This window comes from Mytilus galloprovincialis, chromosome 10, assembly GCF_965363235.1.
Source record: "Mytilus galloprovincialis chromosome 10, xbMytGall1.hap1.1, whole genome shotgun sequence".
Taxonomy (NCBI): Eukaryota; Metazoa; Mollusca; class Bivalvia; order Mytilida; family Mytilidae; genus Mytilus; species Mytilus galloprovincialis.
The window spans coordinates 16,210,804-16,232,823 of NC_134847.1; the positions used below are offsets into that span (position 1 = coordinate 16,210,804).

The 22,020-nt window shown below is 31.0% G+C and overlaps 2 protein-coding genes across 2 annotated transcripts; one reads left to right on the forward strand and one right to left on the reverse strand.

The window, feature by feature from the left end:
* The first annotated feature begins 10,611 nt into the window (after positions 1 to 10,611).
* LOC143048879 (uncharacterized) lies at positions 10,612 to 16,048 on the forward strand. Its single transcript, XM_076222748.1, has 3 exons — positions 10,612 to 10,977; positions 12,485 to 13,553; positions 15,318 to 16,048. Exons 1-3 carry the CDS (start codon positions 10,612 to 10,614, stop codon positions 16,046 to 16,048), a joined length of 2,166 nt encoding a protein of 721 aa, XP_076078863.1.
* Positions 16,049 to 16,902: 854 nt separating this feature from the next.
* LOC143049919 (uncharacterized) lies at positions 16,903 to 20,547 on the reverse strand. Its single transcript, XM_076223691.1, has 3 exons — positions 20,009 to 20,547; positions 18,878 to 19,019; positions 16,903 to 17,565 (listed from the first exon to the last, which is right to left on the reverse strand). Exons 1-3 carry the CDS (start codon positions 20,414 to 20,416, stop codon positions 17,024 to 17,026), a joined length of 1,092 nt encoding a protein of 363 aa, XP_076079806.1. The 5' UTR covers positions 20,417 to 20,547; the 3' UTR covers positions 16,903 to 17,023.
* Between the last annotated feature and the right edge of the window lie 1,473 nt (positions 20,548 to 22,020).

Here is a 22,020-nt window from a genome sequence, read left to right on the forward strand (position 1 = left end):
TTTATATCCAGGTACGCTAGAAATTTTATAACAAGAAATCAACACAATATCAGCAATAAATCCAGGGTTCATGATTGGCATAAGAAAGGAAAGTTAACATTAATAGAGTTTAAAGCCTTCGTTGCGGTTATTTTAAATATGGGCTTGATAAAGAAGGCGACAATATCGGAATACTGGAACAGAAAACATTCTAGTCAGTCAACTCCTTGGTTCAGGAAAGTTTTTACCAGAAATCGGTTCCAATTGTTATTGAAATTCCTGCATCTTGTTGACAATAGAAAGATAGCGCCTAGAAATTCACCAAGTTATGACCCTACTGCAAAATTTAAACCCATTGTTGACCATTTCAATCTTAAAGCAAAAAAACATTATTCTCCATCTCAAAACCTGTCGATTGACGAATCCTTAATCGGGACCAAATCGCGTACAGTTTTGAGACAGTACATTCCGACAAAGCACGCTAAATTTGGTGTCAAACTATGGATGTTGACAGAAGCCGTTACTGGGTATTGTTTTCATTTTAATGTTTACAAAGGAAAAAGATACGATCCCACTCCAGCAGGAGAACTCCAAGGTTCATATGTAGTTATATCCTTACTTCGCGCTGCTTGTTTACTGAATAAATGGTACCATGTGTTTTGCGACTCGTTTTTCACCTCTTTATCTTTAGCGAAACGATTGTTAAACTTACACACATATACAACTGGTACTGTGCGTAGTAATCGCCCCTTCCTCATATTAATTTTATAAATTAAAAATTTTATGTTTGGAAAAGAAAATAAATATAGAAAAAAAAAGAGAAAAGAAGAAAAATAGCCTTACTTCCGTTAACCCTCTTGCTGCCAAAGGGACATTTATTTCTACACACAAATCTTGTTGATTGTGTAGAACGTCAAAGGTCCATTGTAACGTCACAATACTCAGGGGCACTAACAACGTCAAAAGACGGCGTCAAAAGGGCGATTTTGGCGGGAAGGAATCAAACTGAATAAAATTCTTTAAAAGTATACTTAAAACGGATGTCAAGAAATGATACAGGATCATAAGCTTGTTAGTACTATAATATCAGATTATCACATGGCATTTTTCATATCGCATGTATTATCAGCCCTAGGTTCAATATCAGCCCAAGAGCCGCATGGCTCGAGGGCTGATATTGACCGAGGGCTGATAATACATGCGATATGAAAAATGACATGTTATGATCTTTTTATCATATGCTTCAACAGTAGAGAAAAATAACAGATGCATATATTGATCCTTCTACGTGGTTCCCGAAAAGAAGTTGAAAGAGTAAAAAGTTCACGGACGTCGGACCCAAAATTTGATACATGCATTTATTTAATAATTTTTTTATATTTGTTTTTTTAAATTTAATTTAATTATTTTACACAATATACTTTCCAGTATTCAAGTAATTGTTTTGTACACTAATTTGTAATGTTTTTATTGAAAACGTAGCATTGAGGTATATGTTCCGGAATTTGCCGATTATCACCGGAATGCCATGTGATAACGTTACGGAAAGGCATGTGATAACAATCGAAGCATGTGATAAACTTTTCATATCAGCCCGCTAAGCACCAATTCGAAAAATATGGAAAATACTTTAATTTAATGCTATTATCATACGGTAAAAATCATATGTTATTTAGTCTAAGTATATGATAATACCAACTTATTTAACGAGTTCTGTGCCATAGGGCCAATTTATTGGCCTCGGTAATATCTGAAAAATGCCACAAGGCCAATATTTTGGCCCTTAATTGGTAAAAATATCTATTATAATTTTTGAACAAATACGACGTTATGTCTTTCAAAAATGTTAAAAATAAGTTGGTTTAATAATTACAGTTAAATTTAAATAATTTAACGGTTTTATTTCGTATACTGTAAACAGTAGTTTGACGTTGACGTTTATTACGTCACTTTCACAACAACATCAACAGGTACCCGCGCTGAAACAAACAAAACGTTAGAACTTAGAGTACTGTCACATCTTGACAATTGTAGTCATATGAAACTTCAAATTTAAAAGAAAAGTTGATAACAGACTTAAATACTATAGGTTTTATTGTAAAACAAGTGTAAGAAAAATTAATCCTTAATACTATCATAATCTTCGTACGTGTACTGCTATCAAGTAATTATCTATATGTTATAAAATCATGAAAAGAAAAGTAGGGATTATCGGGCAAAAATTGAAAAATGAAGAGTAACGAATTACTACTTGTTAGGACTGCGCACATTGCAAGTGCAAGGGAGAATCCGTGACGAACGAATGTAAACAAACGTATACTTCAATGTAAATAATAAAAAGATTTTGAAGGAACAAATTAAATACACCAAATCATTTAGCAATATGTTAAAAGGAAAAAAGTTTGATAGAAAATGTTTTAAAAAAATATGGCTCTATCAATTCATTTATTTTTCATATGCTCCACGTGCTATGTGTTGATTGTTTATCAATGCCATAAACCAGTAAACTTCGGCAATAAAAGCAGATGTGGTAAACACGTCAAAGATGAATAAAAGGAGATGTGGTAAATGCGTTAATGATGAGTAAAAGGGGATGTGGTAAACACGTCAAAGATGACATAAAGGAGATGTGGTGAATCATATATGATGAATAGAAGGAGATGTGGTAAATACATCAATGAATAAAAGGAGATGTAGTAAATACGTCAATGAATAAAAGGAGATGTGGTAAATAAGTCAATGATGAATAAAAGGAGATCTGCTAAATACGACAATGATGAATATAAGGAGATTTGGTTAATACGTCAATGATGAATAGAAGGAGATGTGGTAAATACGTCGATGATAAATAAAAGGATTTTTTGCTGTTGTAAAAGTATTCGAACCAACATACACCAAAGTGTATTCTCCAAAGATATAGACTTGATTTAAATGTACTTTGATAGTAAATCATAATTTTAAAAAAAAATCGTATATACTTGAGTGAGCAAAATTTTCAATGGGAGAATGATTTAAAAGAACATAAATAAAAAAAATTGAAATTCATATGGTTAATGAGGGTTACTTACACTTATACTTTTCTACCAGTTTTTCTTATAATCTCCATAGATGAATCTACAAGCTTTTTCTATATTTTTTTCAATATTTTATAAAAATTTAAGACCCTAAAAATATATTTAAGTCAATGTTTGTCCCTAATATTTTTTTAACTGTGTATTTGCATTCAGATATAATCCCAGACCAAATTTATTTGCTCATAGTGTATTAATTTACGTTTTTTGATTGAGTTAAGCCTGTCAATTGATATTTTATTGTGTGTTTTTCTATGTTGTGATGTTATGCTATTGCTATTGTTTCAGAAAAAGGGAGAAGGTTTGGTACCATTAAAACGTTTAATACCGCTACAAATGTTTGCACCTGTTATTAGTCAGGAATCTTATGTACAGTAGTTAGCGTTTGTTTATGTAATTTATACATGTTTCTCGTTTCTGTTTTTTTTATACATGTGTATATACAGATTAGACTGTTGGTTTTTCCATTTGAATGGTTTACACTAGTATAAATTTTGGGGCCCTTTATAGCTTGATGTCTGGTGTGAGCCAAGGCTCCGTGTTGAAGGCCATACATTGAACTATAATGGTTTACTTTTTTATATTTTTATTTGGATGGACAGTTGTCTCATTGGCACTCACCACATCTTCCATTATCTATCTCACATAATTTTAAACACTAATCACTATTTATAAAATCAGTCCGACAGACAAAAAAAATTATGGAGGAGGTGACAAAATTGTTATTGGGATATATTAGTTTGTTTAGGGGATACTATAAAGGTTCTTGTATTTATTAGGAAATCGTGGTACCGGCGTTTTATTTGTTTGATCTGAGGTTTGATAATTTATTTCATCTCCGATATCAATGACGTGTCTACAATAACTGCTTCACTACCGAGCCGTTTACTCTGTTCAAGAATGATGGCATTCAATGGGCTGATGATGATGCACTTTTTTTTTGTCATGTTCATGATCACTTCAAAGATCTTCAAAAATTAGAGATTTGCCATAGCCAGTTGGCAATACAATCATTGCGTCATTATGGTATGCAGCAGAGACGGATTTAAATTGTAACGGTTTTAAAATGAAAATTCAGTCTTCCTTTTTTTGTTAATTGCGGCCAATGCGAATTTTTGTCTGGCCCAAGACCACAATTAATGACCCCGCTTTTCGTTGTAGTTCCTTTTAATTAGAGTGTCTTTTTCCTTAATTTTTTTTCTTTCCTTTCCTCACTCATTCCTTAAATCTTTTTGGGTGGAAATGAAAGAAGAGAGGTCAAATAAATTTTTGGAGGTTGTATTTTAACTGATTTTGATATGGAATGAGTGATTAGGTCAAGTGCAAAAAGGTGATATTTACAGTTTTCGGAACATCTCTTGACTTGTCAATAGGGGTATGGATGTGTATTGGCTAAATTTGTAAAAGTGATTGCTTCAATCTTTCTGAATTTTGGATATATATTTGGACTAGGACAATACATTACACACACAAAAAATTGGACAAAAGTGCACGGTGCAATTTTTTTAATGATGCAAAAGGTTATAAAGAACTGATAGAGGAATTAATTGTGGTCTGTGGCCTAAGAGGTGCATTTCAGCAAATTTAGAATTTTTACTTTGGCATCTTTTCTGAATGATCTATTGGTATTGATTTGTCAAACTATATGAGAAGAAATGATTTTCACTTTCATTTGATAGAAATTTTGTGAAAAAGTCACTTTTCAGGTTAAATGCCTAAAATGTAGCTTTTTCACTTTTTTCACTATTTTTTCAAAAACAGCATGCTTAATTTCTCTCTGACAGTTTTTTTCTGATATCTATTTGTGTTTGTGGTATTTATTTCAGTTGTTTAACTTATTTGTGAACTCTGAACACAAAAAAAAAGTAGATAAAAACATAAAAAGAGTGCAAAATGTGCTGTTTTAATAGTCTAATTAAGTCTAACAGTCAGTATACGCAGCAGGTGAAATGTGAAGTTCTATGCACTTAAAAGTTGTATTCCAAAACAGATTGCACTGAACCTACATCAAAAACACTTATTACTGGTTGCTTAACCATTTCTGTTTCACAGACTACCTTTACTTTCTTCTGTTGGATAGCTAGTGGTTTAAATATTGGCCTTTTGAGGCTGACATTTCATTCAGTTTTTAAACAGTAAAGTTAATAAACTTTGCATCAGACCATACTGTCTGCATATAAAGTTGAAAGTGACAGTCTTGTTACATCCAGGCTCCATGTTTTATCATATCTGAGCACAGATTTTAGCAAAAAGAAGTATATCTCCATCTCCCATATCATTTATATGCTTTTAAATATGCAAATGTGGGGAACGGCCTAAACTGGCAATCTGTTTTTTTAAGCATAACATTGCTAAAGACCATTTTATCCACATGCGTTATGCTATTTGAAACTTATATTTCCATCAAAAGTACATTTATAACCTGTTAAAGTTTGTTTGATAACAACTTCAGAAAATTGTGGTAAGTGAAAAATATTACATTTGATATAAGGCCTCACCCTAATTGAAAACCTCTATTTTTTGGCACAGGCTCATATAAAATTAACTTCTGGCCATTTTGCATAAGTCTGATACATGAAATATGCTTTCTGTTGCTTTAAATAGATGTTAACTTATACATAGAGACATTAAAAAGTGTTAGTTTTGGTATCTTTTGGTTTTTAGAAGCTCAAATTTGATAGTTTTAATTGTTCTAATTCAACGCCACAATTCAGCACCCAAAATTCAGATATAAAAAATGCCACATTTTTTTTATTTGGTATCATATGGCTTTGAAACTTTGTAACCTGTTTTATAATATACTAAGCCTGAATCATGCCAAGTTTTATTAGAATTGGTCAAGTTTTAGGCCCCTAATAGGCCCAAGACCACAATTAATGACCCCGCTTTTCGTTGTCCACGAATATAGTTCCTTTTAATTAGAGTGTCTTTTTTCTTAATTTTTTTTCTTTCCTTTCCGCACTCATTCCTTAAATCTTTTTGGGTGGAAATGAAAGAAGAGAGGTCAAATAAATTTTTGGAGGTTGTATTTTAACTGATTTTGATATGGAATGAGTGATTAGGTCAAGTGCAAAAAGGTGATATTTACAGTTTTCGGAACATCTCTTGACTTGTCAATAGGGGTATGGATGTGTATTGGCTAAATTTGTAAAAGTGATTGCTTCAATCTTTCTGAATTTTGGATATATATTTGGACTAGGACAATACATTACACACACAAAAAATTGGACAAAAGTGCATGGTGCAATTTTTTTAATGATGCAAAAGGTTATAAAGAACTGATAGAGGAATTAATTGTGGTCTGTGGCCGTCTGTAGAGACAGCGTCATCGCTGCCATCGCCATTTTGTCTCAATATGGGATATCCCTTTCTAAATATAGATATATTAGGTCTGGTTCCCTGTATATTTTATGTGAATTAGGAAACCTGTAAAAAAAGATGGTTGGTCATTACCTGATCCTTATATCTGTCAAAGCCAAACAGATAAAGGACAGAGAACCAGTCTAGTAGGCTGGTCCTCTCCCTTGCAACATACGGGTATCACAGATACCTTTGTTGTCAAGGGCCGGTAACTAGTAACCATTTTCTGTGTCGGAATTTCCGACACAAAATTATGCGCATCCAAACTGGCGCATTTATACGGAAACGGATGTTAAGAACGTAAATACGCCTGCTGGAAGGACAAGAATGAGATGACTATTTATAGGAGAATTTTTATATATATATTTACCGTTTTATATTTATATATATATTTAACTTGATAAAATTTTTATATACATGTCTGAATCTGGTCAAAATGTTAAGAAAAAGAACACTGATGAATGTCTGGTATGTTCAAAGCCACCGTATCAATCTAAGAAAATATCTTCCAAATTATTAGATTTTTCGATAAAGGATTTGTTGTTAAAATATTGAGGGATTTCAAAGGATAAAGGGGTGATTTGTCGGAATTGCGAACGCAGATTAGAGACACTTCACAAGAAAACAGTAGAGTTTTATGACGAGTGTCAATCGGCCGCCAGAAAAGATGACTTTACAACACCAGTAGTCTGTTACAAGAGGTTACCAACTTCACCTCTTGTTGGGTTTCACCCTAAAAGAGCTTCTCTTGAAATTAATGAGGGTAGGTAACAAGCGAATTTCATCCCAATGCAACCAGTTATTATGTTATACAGTCATACAGTTTTAATCTGAAAACAGAAATCATTTTGAACAAAGTTATAAAGGCACACTACTTATGAGTGGAAAAATAGCCTACATTTTGTACATAGATATATATAGGAAGATGTGGTGCGAGTGCCAATGAGACAACTCTCCATACAAATAGCAATTTATAAAAGTAAACAATTAAAGGTCAATTTACGGCCGTCAACACAGAGCCTTGGCTCACACTGAACAAATTTACAAAATTTCCCCAAAATTACTAGCGTAAAACCATTCAAACAGGCTAGGAAAGCCAACGACCTAATACATGTAGATAATTTTTATCTGAAGTAAAGATTCTGTTCAGTTTTATTTTCCTGTGATGACACAATCCAAATGCTTCAACAACTAAAAAAATTTCCAGTTCTAACACATGTCTAAATTGAATTATCTTTTATAACAATGTATATATTTGGCTGTAAAATTCTGTCCACTTACATACATGTATACATAGGGATCAATATTTCATGGAAATCCAAATGGATATTATTTGACACCAAAATTATATATTTTCTTTTGCTTTCTTTTCATTATAAATGCATGAAATGTAGTAAAGTTCTTCAAATTAGATTTCCTTTCTTCTTATTGTGCTTCTGCTATTGCAATTAGCATTACATGTTCATTTAGCTGGGTATTTTTAGAACTTTAATGTCCATATTCACTTTCATTAATTAATAATTCTTCAGTAATAAATTCCACCAGTCTTTGCTTGTTTGATTGTTGATTTGTTTGCCATATATATTTTTGTAAATCATAGATACATTTATATATATCTAAAATTGAGAATGAAAATGGGAAATGTGTCAAGGAGACAACAACCCGACCACAGAACAGACAACAGCAGAAGGTCTTCAGTGCAAGGAGAGATTTAAGCACCCGGAGGCGTCCTTCTGCTGGCCCCCAAACAAATATATATACTACTAGTTCATTGATTATAAATGTCATACCAAACTCCAATTTATACAATTTATACACAAGAAACTGAAATTAAAAATAATACAAGACCAGCACAGGCTTTTATAATTGGACACATATTGTCAAAGTCTTAAATTTAAAAGAACCTTGATATGATCAGGATGCAAGGAACAAACATATAATAACAACTTAATTCTGTGAAAAGATATAGACAGATGTGGTGTGAGTGCCAATGAGACAACTCTCAATCCAAATATCAATTCATAAAAAAAAAACATATTCTTGTTTGTACAAATGCTTTACTTTTATTCAATTAAGTTACATTTGTAATGAGACACATATATATTTTACAGATTTTCAACAACCAAGTCAACATGCAAGTTCTGAGAATATGTTTGTTGATTTATCTTCCAATGCAGAGCCTAGCAATAAAGGTGTGCATCTAACATGTCTAAACATGACAATTTGTTCAATTTGTTCTTTTAATTTGTTTAAATTTATGTGATTTGACCAGTGCATGTACATGTATGATTTTATGGGGTTTTTTTTCAAGTGGACAGACATGCTAAGCACCATTAATCTTTGGTAAATTTATAAGGCTCCATACACCATAGATCTTTGGTACATTTACATTTGTATGGAACATATAAACCATATATTTAGTGTATATTTATATTGCAACATACACACTAAATACATGTTTAATATATCTATGGTACATTTAATTTGTACTTCACCATTCACTATAAATCTTTGGTATATTTATATGTCACCATTTGATATATCTTATATCTATGGTGGTACATTTATATCTAAATCATAATTATTTTGTTTCATTCTATATATCTATGGTAACCTCTTACAAAAATAACTCTTCCTTGCAAGCAAAAAAAGGGTTGTCCTCATTAAAAACAACATACATGTAAAAACTACAGTAAAGCAAAAATACTTTTATACTGTCATATTATGCTAACTTTTACAAGTTAAGAGAAACTCAGACCCATGTTTGAAACCATATGTTTTTTTTATTTGGGAAGATAAAAATAATCTAACTTGTTACTGTACCTTAATGAGGAATTGGAAAAACTGTCAACAATGAAAAAAATCTTTGTTTTAATGAAAACGCTACTAGTATGTCAATAAGCTATTTATTTAAAAAGCCCTTATTTTAGGGCCAGTTAGTAAATGAACTATGTTACTTTTACACACAAACTTCAATAACATTTATTCAATATACATGTACTACAAGAAAGTGTTCATGAGTTTTTACTGCTTGTTGTTCATTGATGGCCTGCTTGTAACAATAATCCAACAGGTCTCTCTGAATACTATTATGTAGTATTGATTCAAATCAGCAAAATTTCTTGACAATAATGGAAATGTATATTAATTGTTATTATAATTTTTTGTTCAGTTTTATGTTACAGTTATACAGTTATTTTATGTTATGGTATCCAATCAACTGAAGACAGAAAAGATACAGTGCAGCATAGATGTACAGAATGCAATTCATCTGACAAACCTTGAAACTTACAGGAAAAGAACATTGAACATATAATTTATTGTACATTTGGCAATTAAAGTTATTTGATATACATGATTGGGGACTGGGTTTAAGTAAGAGGTATACACTTACCGATTACACCCAGATAAATGTCCTGATACTCTTGGCATTGAAAGTAACTTTTATTGCATATATGTGCATTAAGTTAACTTATTAATAGATCTAGTTTTGAAATTAAGTGTATGTTAATAGTATGTGCAAAGATAAATTTTATCCTTTTAGATTATACATGTTATATATGCAAAGAAATTTTTAGTTGAGAACATATTTGTATGTATCCAGGCAATAAATATAAATTTAAATCAAACCAAGCAAAACAAGAAAGAGAATATGAAACATAACAGAAAGGAAAATAAGTAACATAAACTTGAATTGAACACTTACATGGGAGATAATCCTGATTAAAACATTTTGATGTTACACATGTTAAATGTATTTCGGCTTCTTTTTTTTAATATCTTTTTATTATAAAAAAATGAAATTTGTCAGTTATTATATACATTGCATACTTTATCAAACAATATTATTTTGTGGTCAAAAGGCTCTGTTCTCAGTCGTTTTTTTCCTCAGTATTAATTTAAATGTTAAATATAAGCATTTATATTCATTTTAGGAATTCCTGACCATAGTTATGCTGGTGAAACCATTACACCAATCTTGACACAACTGGAAAATAATGTAAGGACATGTATTGATTCTGACCATGATTATGTATACATGAATAGAAATACCCTTTACAATCCAGTTCTACCAGATGTTACAACATTTTTAAAGACCACTACACCAAGCAGAAGTAACAACCATTTAAACCAGGAAGAGAAATCCATCTTAATCAATGTCATTCAAAATGACAATAATATATATGGTGCACTAATGAAGATGGATAACTTTAGAAATGGAGTTATTTCTGAACTATGTTTAGAAATAGACTCATCAATTTCTACAATGGGAAACAGGAAATTGCTTTTTGTCAGTGAACTAATGAAAAAAGATGTTAGTAGCTTGAAATCTCTTGAATGGTCACAAATAATCAAAGAAATGATGGAAAAATTACCAGTACTTTGCACATTGCTCTTTTCAACCATGCTTCCACCTCAACAACGATCCTGTTACACCAAAATTGAAAAAGTTATACCAAAAGCTGCATTTGTTTATGCCATTTTGATGCAATCCAGAAACATAGAGTTGAGCCGTGTACAGAGAATGGTGTCAATGTTATTGATGGATAACATTTGTGATCAGAAGGTATAAAAAAGTATAATATAGACTTCCACTGTTCTTTTTGCTTAAAAAATTAATACATAAAAAGTTGTTTTTAAGCATATTAATAGAAATTGTTCTTTTTTTAACAAGGGCTATTCCAGAAAAAAATGTAGGGGGGAGGGGGGTGGAAGGCACATTGTATTAATTAAGAGATAACTGTATTGTATTTGAAGCTTTAAGGACGTCCATCGGTAGTTTTACTGTCGCAAATTTAGTTTACCTGGCGACGCGGAGCGGAGACAGGTAAACGGGTATTTGAGACAGTTAAACTACAGATGGACGTCCACAAAGCTTCAAATACAATACAGTTATCTCTATTCTAATGCAAAACAAGTTCATAATTAAATTTTAATCATTATTTCAGTATAAAATCTTCATTAAAGAAAATTCCGCGAAAAGATGTTATCTTCTTTGGTCCCTACACTAGGTGACGTCATAGGTATGCTTCCGGCGTCAAACATAAACACAGGGCGTTTTCTGGCTTCTGTGCCGCTTCAGAATCTAATAAAATTTCATAAAAAGAAGATTTTTAGGCGCAACAAGTGAGTTTTTTGTTTATTATTGTAGAAATAACATGTCAGTACATTCCGAAATTCAAAATGTCGGCTTCCTTAGTTACAGACAAGGAGGTAGAGAATTTTACGCTTGCTGTCATCCAATCAGAACAATTGTTACAAAATAATTGCATTAGAATAATACATGGGTGATGGGTATCACAGCAACTTTTCACACTATAATGCACTATAATTCTCAATTACAATTGTATGGGTGGTGGGTGCTGACAAAAACTGTTTTCCAACCCCACATACATTTTTTTTGTGGAATAGCCCCAATCAAAATATATACAATATATGAACTCCAAGTATATAGACTTAAACTTGTAGTTGCATAGTCAAAATGAATTGAAAAAAGATGGCTTTCTATAGCCTTTATAGCTCTCAGATATGAATATATTTGCATTATATTGAATAGAGAATGGAGATCAAGTTGAGATGACCAATGATAATCTGTTTATCGCTATTTTACCTATGACGACGTTGTCAATTTCAATGTCAATTTCATTAGCAATGCCACATGGCCTCCTTAGTTTCTAGTGATAATTTTTCCATCTCAAGCGAGAAGTATGATATGAAAATTATCACATAAAAAGATCAAAGGAAAAATGCACTAAATAGCGGTAACAACTCTAATCAAATTAAACGCAATAAATACATATAGATCTGTCATTTAAATAAACTGTTATCTGATTTTAGATGTTACATGTATACAAATGCTTTAATATCAATGCTTCTGTGTTGATTGTTTACTACAAGATGACAATCTGTATATATGGCTTCAAATTCAAAACACTACAATGTGAGAATGTTAATCTTTAGATTGTTTTTCAAATTCATTGTTCATCAACTTGATGATTTCCAAATATTTATAGTGGGGTTATATTGTGTGAGCATTAAATTGTAACCCACAGTTCAACTTTGTTTATTTTTAGGTTTATGATCGATTGCAGCCTTTAGGAGCATGTTTATGCTATGGCAGAACATTGACAGTTGTAGATCTAATTGGAGGTAGCTTCAACCACCACCTCATAGACAATCTTAAATTGAAAAGATTCAGAATAATTGGGGACAATGTGAATTGGAAATCATCTGTACATGATGAAAGAATCGATAATAAGTCACATATGGAACATGCTTTTGCATCTGCAGTAATTGTACAGAATACTGATTTTTCTTATTTACATATGCCGTCACCATTTCATTGTACTATGCAGGTTAATGAATTTAGGGATTATATACCTAATCCCAATGATATTCAGAATATCAAGTACGACTACACCATATTGATTGCTCGTGTGCTTCAAAATCACATCCCTTTCTTCAGACAATTTAAAGATGTAATTCCGAATGAAATTAGTTCTCCAATATCAGATAAGTTAAAACAAAAATCCAGAGTTATCCCGCTTGCTGTATTGCACAAAAATGAACAGCGCTATCAAGATGTAGTTGGAATACTTGATTACTACGAAAAGGTTGTCGAAGATGTATTTTCAAGTGTTGGAAAAAATATGGATGATGTTAAGATTCACATTGGGGGGGATTTACTGACCAGAGAACGTTTTTCTGGGGCAAAGAATTTGAGAGCCTACCATGTAGATCCAAAAGAGAAATTCAGTCATCTTTCCCCAATAACTTTTGAATTATTTCACCTATTAATGAACTTTTTAACCATGACATTTAAGATGCTATATTCAAAGGAAAGTGGAGCAGAATTGGGAACATTGAAGTCTTTTCAAGATAGAATTTCAAGATCCAATGTGGGAGAAGATGCAGATAGAGACTTTTTTATTTCTGTTGTGGACATGCATATTGTAGAATGCATACTGCATTATTTTGGAATGGAATCGGTTTCATCTGTGCCTACTGTACATGTTCCACCTTCATTTAATAACTTAGAAGAAAAGCGACAATGGTTGTTTGAGACAATTGGTGATGTAATTTCCAAATATGTTTTATCTGACAGCAATACAAATGAGTGCTGGACAGAAGAGGCAATAAAAGGTATTTTTTTAAATGAATTATTGATTTACATACAATAATATCATATAAAAAAAGATATGGTATGATTGCCAATGAAACAACTCTCCACAAGAGACCAAAATTACAAAAAAATAAACTTATATAGGTAACTGTACAACCTTCAACAATGAGCAAAGCCCATACCATATAGTCAGCTTTAAAATGCCACGAAATGAAGATGTAAAACAATTGAAACAAGAAAACTTATTTATAAAAAAAATGGAACAAAAAAATATGTAACCCATAAACAATCACTATAAAACAGGCTCCTGACTTTGGAAAGGCACATACATACATACATAATGTTGGGGGTTAAACATGTTAGTGGGATCCCAACCATATCTCTAACCTGGGACAGTGGTATGACAGAAAATTCTCAAACCAATAAGGCATTTGTTCAACTAGTAACTGGTATTTTTGGCAAACATCCTTTGTTTGCATGATGTAATTGTTTATAGTCATCGAAAGTTCTTTGTATATTTTTTTACCTCAGAAGTTATCAGGTACCATATGGAGTATTGACTGTATATTTTTTTATATGTATACTGCAGCTGTGCTATTTGCACAGTCAAACTGCTTAGGCTGTATAATCATATCTGATACAAATGCACTGACCCTATCCTATTTGATTATGACGTTGATAATATGTTTCCATTGAGTTTGCCATTTGCTCCCAATAATGATGGTTTTTATACTAATGTGAATATTTCAACAATTGTAGGGATGACAGTATATTTATATAAAAAATAACAATAAATTTGTCTTATAATAATAGAAATGATTTATTGGGTTATGCAATATAGTATTCCACATCTGCCATGATATTGGCTAGAAATATCCTAGCACAGGAAAATCACTAATGACAAATGCACTAGCAGAGAAATAATTGTCAGTACATAGAAATAGCATTTTACCTTTCAGTCAATCAAAAAACAGCATTATACATAAGTTGGAATTGATAAGAAAAATGCATTAATGATGAATTATCTGGATTTTAAAATTTAAACTAGAATCTGCTTAAATTTTGGTAACTGCACTTTTGTTACCTATTGTATTGTTACTCAATGTATATGAAAAGGAAAATGTTTGTAACAAGGCAAAATATTTTACACTGAATTGTAGAAAAAAAGAAGGATTTTGAACATCTGACAAAATTTCATCATTTTACCCTTATTAGAACATCTTCACAATAACAACTAGAGAAAATTATTCTTCAGATTTAGAAGCTACAAAAATATACAAATACTTATGAAATACAATTATATTGAATAAGACATCAAAATAATTTTCCATTCATCTAAATTATGTACAATTAGAATTTTTAATATATTATGCAGCATCATACGACTGCGGAGGTAGTAACCTGAACAGTTGTGGCAAATTTGGACACAATATTTAAACTTGATACTGCCTGAATTTGGATTAATTTTTGTGATCAAATCTTTGACATCACATTTAGGTTTGAGACACAAAATAAATGTGGTCAAAGATATTTACTGTTTCAATAAAAAAAAGTATGGAAAAAAAAAATGAACCCCTTAAATTCATTCACTTAAAACTAAAAATATTATACCTGGAAACCCAATGTGTCTTTGCAAGACAACATCATAGCTTTATGTAAAACCCCCAAAAATGTGTGCGGTCTTATAAAATCAATCCCAACATTTGTTTTGTGATTTATACATTGTGTTGAATTATTAATTTTTCTATTGAACTGGTAACCCACATTTGCAAATTATTTTTCAGTTAATGGACAGCCAGTTGTTGTACAACTAACTGATGGAAGAAAAGTAACATTAATGAAAAAGTCAAAAGCACCAAAATATGACTATGTAAAAAATTATGCACAGATGATGCTAGAGCTTGGTCTGCTTTTCAAAGATCTTATGGATATGATAAAATTGCCAGAACGAACCCGAGGCATTAGGCTTTTGAAAGTAGCTATGCTTTATTTCAAAAGTCATAAAAATTTGTCAAAGTATGCTCTTGACATACTACGCTTTCTGGTTCATCAACTTATACTTCTGTCTGAGAAGGAAGCAAATGAAGAATTTTATGGGCTTTTTGTCAACACAAATGGTCACTTTAATGGCCACATCCCTGCAGACTTAGCTATGGAACATCTAGTAAAGAAAGTCAAAGACCACTTAAAACATATGTTTTCAAATAAAACAGAAAGCAACATCATGAATAGAACAAAAGCTTTGGGTGCCATTCGAGACATTGCGGAAAATTTTGAAAAACAATCAAAGGTTATTGTTAGAGCCAAAAAACATTCTGACAAATCTGCTGCAGATGATGAAAAGATCATTTTAAAAGACCTCAGGAAATTGAAACCATTTCAATTTGAGGCTGGCAGAGCACATGAACATTTCTCAAAGATTCCTAGTACTATAGTGAATCAGCTTAATACTAGCCATTACTTTGAATGGATTGAACCAAGGATACAGATGTTTGCAACAGAAATTGGAAACTGAAGATTTACTCTGTAAAATCAGCTAAATGTTTTAATTACGTTTTGTTGTTAAGGTAAAATTAAGCTTTTCAAAGATCAAAATAGGTTTTTGTCAAACTGCTATATAACCAGTGTAATTTTTTTGATAAAACAGTTGGGTTGGTTCAAATTTTTTGAAATTTTTATTTTTTTGTCAAAGGGTCAAAGTAAATACTTTGTCAAAATTTTAAGAAAATTAAACGAGCCAAATTAATGTTAGTGAAAGTGTTGGGTACCACCTTAAGGTAGTATGTGGAATTGAGAAGTAAATGACAAATTTTCTTAATATTTTGAAAACAATGATATTAAATTGTGACTCCATATACTAGGTTTTACTGATTATACGTGATCAAAACAAGAGAACTGAATAAGTAAATTTCCAGTTTAAATTGCCAGAAGCCCTCACTTATAAAAGCTTATGAACAAGTTGAACAAATATTATAAAGAATTTTAAAGACTTATTTATTAAATGGTAAACTTTTAAGATATTTTTGAATGATAAACTATATTAATGGTAGTTAATAAGTTTCAGTTTTAAAGTAAATGTAAATAAGAAAATCCTTGTGGTTTTATTTCCACCATTTTTTTAATTGGGGAATTGGCCTAAAAAGATTTAAGTGAGCTCTTGTTTTTTTTTTTAATTCTCATTTCAAAGTATTGAAAATTATTTGATTTGGTCATACATTATCAATTTACAACATGCTTATTATTTAAAAAAAAACACAATTAAATGTCAAAATCTGAAGCATTTGTAGAATTTTTTTTTAACAGATGTATATTAAGTACTGTAAATTCACAAGTTTTGTATGAATTAAACTATAAATGAAATATGGCTAATTCTAAGGAATTATCTAATGTAAAAAAGCATAGGAAATTGTTTGACAAAATGTATGCAAATTAAGGTGCTTTTCGTATGAATTTTAACAAATTTTATCATTAAGCACAATATAGAATGAAGTTAAACCTCAGGACATTCAGATTTGACATTCAATATAATTTTGAATATATTACAAGCATATTCAAATTTCAAGAAAGGAAATTTTCTACATATCTCCTCAGCAGATTTATAAGATAAACAATTTTTAACTATCTTGTGAACAAGCTCAGAAGACAGACCTGTAAAAATTTCTGATTTTGGCATGTCAACTAAATCATTTTCCAGTTGAAAATATGCTGCTAATAGAGTTTGAAGCTGTGACGGAGTACCTTCTTTATCATCTTCAGCAACATCAAGGTCATCAAATGCTGAATTTGATAAGCACTCAATACAATTACAGTCCACCTTACAAATGTCACAACAGTTGTGTTTTATCAACAAAGCCACACATTCCCAGTCAAAATGTTTACAGAGAAATTGCCTTCTGCATGATTTAAGTCTACAAAATTGTTTGACTTCTTCTCTAACTGGGGTGTTACCACCTAGGTCATTGTTGTTAAAGTACAATACAGCTTCACTATGAAGACCATCTCTGCCAGCACGGCCAATCTCTTGCATATAAGCTAGAAAAAAATGCATTTGATTAAAGCAAAAATCTAATACTGTATATGTAGATAGTATTCTACTTGATATGCAGATACTATGTCAACTGCTAAAATATAGTAAATAGGTTTTTAAACATTTACTATGTAATTGCTTTCCTTTTGTCCAGCTTTATAGATTAGAAATAAGAATAAGGAGATGTGGTGTGATGTCCATGAGACAAGTATCCTCCATAGACCAAAGGACATAAATGTAAACTTTTTTAAGTCCCAATATGACATTTAACTAATACTATGAGCTAATTCCACAGCGTAATGTAATATGTAAAAGGTTTTGGCATGCCAAATTTGGCTAATACAAACTGTGTGATAATTTAGGCTTTTGTAATGCTGATAATATCTTCTCTTAACCAATTTGTTATTTGAATCATGTTGGATTGGCCAGCCCAAGATAAAAAAAATCATATTGCCCAGTAATCCCCATTTCTGGGAGTATTGCCCAGCCCGACCCGGGAATTCTCGGGTGGGTAATACTTTGCCAACCCTGGTTGGGATCCTGCTAACATGTTTAACCCCGCCACATTATTTATGTGCCTGTCTCAAGTCTGGAGCCTGTAATTCAGTGGTTGTCGTTTGTTTATATGTAACATATTTGTTGTTTGTTCATTTTTTACATAAATGAGGCCGTTAGATTTCTCGTTTGAATTGTTTTACATTGTCTTATCGGGACCTTTTATAGCTGACTATGTGGTATGGGCTTTGCTCATTGTTGAAGGCCGTACGGTGACCTATAGTTGTTAGTGTTTGTGTCATTTTGGTCTTTTGTGGATAGTTGTCTCATTGGCAATCATACCACATCTTCTTTTTTATATTAGTAATCAACTATGCAATATTTATGTATGTGATATTTAAATTGCAAGAACTTCGTTAGCACCTTTATAAATTTGACAGTGACTGCAGTCTAACACTTAAACATGTACAATGTATTAGCATTAGCATATTTACATGAAAAATGCATACACATAGATATAATTATGTGTAATTTTTTTTAAATCTAATATATTAAGATAAACTGAAAGAGATTAAAGCCATGTCCAGAAGATTTGTTATCCCATACATGTATGTGTTATAGTCATTTTAACCATCTGCTATATTACCTTCTAAGCTTTGTGTTATTTATATACTGTTAAGCAGTAAGAGTGCTATTGACACCATAGGCTGATATGATTATCATTTCATACAAAACATAGAAATGTATGATAATGCACCTTTTAAATAATTGTAGTTGAATGATATGTGTAATATTTATTAGCTTGTAAGTTATCAATCTTACTTTCTACAGAAGTAGGTGGTCCATAATGTATGATTCTTCTTATATTTGGCGCATCTGCACCCATCCCATATGCTTCAGTTGCAAACAGTAGTGATATATTCCCATTCACATCAGCCATATCATCAACAATTATCTTTTTCATCTAAAAAAAAATATTTTCTTAAAGCTTGACATAACCAAGTTCGTCTTATGATTGATATTACAAACTAGTCCGTGTATATAATCTTATCAAGATGTTTTCTGTCAAATAAAGAATTGTATGATTAAGATGCATTTTGAAAACAAGTTAGTAAAAGCTGACAGGTTTACTTTATGTCTGTATATATATATATTATGTTGTGTTATCTACTGAGTTTTTGTATGAATTATCAATATTGCTGTACATAAATATTTTACCCGATATAAATTATATAATATTGTTATTTATAAACTTCTCTGAAAGCTTGAAAAAAATATTGTTGGAACAATCAATCTACGAATAAAATCTTACTGAATGTGATGAGTTTCAAATTGATGTAAATTAAAAAGCATATTGTACAAAAACTGATTTAAAAAGCTCATATATACATGACATATTATGTATGTACAAATACTATTTTTATCTACATTGTATATGAAAAATATAAATAACTGTTAAACTGATCAACATTTAGAATTTCAATTGACCTGCATATTTATATCTAGAATTAAATTGTGGCTATTTTACATTTTGTGTTAAAAAAAAAACCAAGATTATTGATTTGGTCCTTTGAATAGGTATTTAAACCAAAAAATGTGAGAAACATGAATTTTCTCTTTTGTTTGACAATTAATTGCTAGTATACATTGTACCTACACTTTTAGATTTAAAGATAACACCAACTATTCAAGTTAAATAAAGCATTTAGTATGTTTATTTTTAAGATATATGCAGGAGAATAAAAAAAAATTTCATTTTGATGGCAATGCATATATATCATGTATATGTATTTATAAATATATATCAATTAATTGTAAATTAAATGTTTTTATCTATTTGGAAATATTGTAATAAATGTTTATTGAAGTTTATTTATGTGTAATATTTGTTCAGTCATTCCAAAAATTAAAAAGGGCCCGCCTACAGCAAATACCGGTATATGTTATACAAACCTGATCTGTACATGCTGAATGATACAGTGAAACTCTCTGAATCACAGCATTTGGGTCACTTTCTTTTGCTGCTTCTTGGCATACCATGTTGTACCCATTTCCACACCACTTTAGTTTGCTGTATACTATAGTTTTTGGAAAATTATCTGCATCATCACACAAGCTTCTCAACAAAGGTTCCATTACCTGTTTAAATGATTCTTCTGCTGTATTTTTTCCTCCAGCTGATGGTAATCTCTTTATTATTGTAATTTTCACATTAGGCCGATCAACACATGCATATATGGTTGTAAAGCTTTTCATTAGAAGTATGTCAGTTATTTCTCTTATCATAAGCTTTGTTGCTGTAGCTGTTAATGCCACAAATTTTGACTCTGGGAAAACTGACCTTAGTTTACTAATTTTCATATAGTCCGGTCTAAATTCGTGCCCCCACTGTACTACACAATGTGCCTCATCTATAAATATGTGAGTTATCTCTTTTTGCCAAGAGTCTGTACATAGAATATCACATACTTCCTTCTTCAAAATATCTTCTGGGTGGCAAAGTAAGTAGGTATAACTACTTTTTAAGATATCACTAGAACCTGGAATAAAACATTTTGTTATTTTTTCTCGTGTGTATAAGATGATATCTATTTTTTATAGAACTTGGAAGATTAAGTGCTGAAACTATAATATGGCGCTTAAAATTTGCTCACATCAAGACTTTTTAATTTAGATTAAATAATAAAACTAATCAGGCAAATTGTGGTAAAGATATAGGACAATATTACATGTGGTGTAGCATTCAACTGTTTTCATTGGATATGAAGATCATGTGTTTCATAAGTTATTTTGATAAAAGTATCTGTTGTCTGCTCTATGGTCTGGTAGTTGTCTCCTTGTCACATTCCACATTACCATTCTTAATTTTGTTATATCTATTGTTTCATATATTCATTGTTGACGCTATGTTTCTATTTATATGTTTATTGGTGGTCAATATAAGAAATCTGTTACTAAAAGAAGAATCATGACGTCACACATAACAACCATTGAGGAACCACCACAGCAGTCATAAAGAAACTTTGCAAATTTTAAAAGATCTCTTCAAAGAATGTCAAAAAAGTGTGGAAATCTGATTATTTATTTACAAGTCAAAGGACCATAACTCCACACAAAATCATCAGAATGGGACAAATTTTGATCCTGATCTGTAACTGGTCATGATAAAATAATATACCAAATTTTAAATCACTATCTTCAAACATGAAGAAAAAAGTGAGAAAAACCAATTTGCCAACCTGAAAGATGGATGGACACACAGACAGACACCATTGACTTCATGGGTAGAGCTATTTTGACAAGACCATGCATTTTTTTATTTTACACTGAAGATAAAAATATATGGTGGCATACAGGAATTTATTTATATCAATGATGTGCATGTTCATGTATTTAGTTTAAAGTTACAAAAGATAGAGAAATTTTCAATTTTAATGCATATTCTTTCAATTTAATTTTATTCAGGGAAGGGTGAATGATTTTTTTGTACATTTTCTAAACATGTCATAAATAATTTTGAGAAAAGGGACTAAAAATTCACAGGACTACATTGTTGTACATTTGTTTGTCTACAGTTGGATTCGAACCAACATACACCAAAGTGTATTCTCCAAAGATATAGACTTGATTTAAATGTACTTTGATAGTAAATCATAATTTAAAAAAAAAATCGTATATACTTGAGTGAGCAAAATTTTCAATGGGAGAATGATTTAAAAGAACATAAATAAAAAAAATTGAAATTCATATGGTTAATGAGGGTTACTTACACTTATACTTTTCTACCAGTTTTTCTTATAATCTCCATAGATGAATCTACGAGCTTTTTCTATATTTTTTTCCATATTTTATAAAAATTTAAAACCCTAAAAATATATTTAAGTCAATGTTTGTCCCTAATATTTTTTTAATTGTGCATTTGCATTCAGATATAATCCCAGACCAAATTTATTTGCTCATAGTGT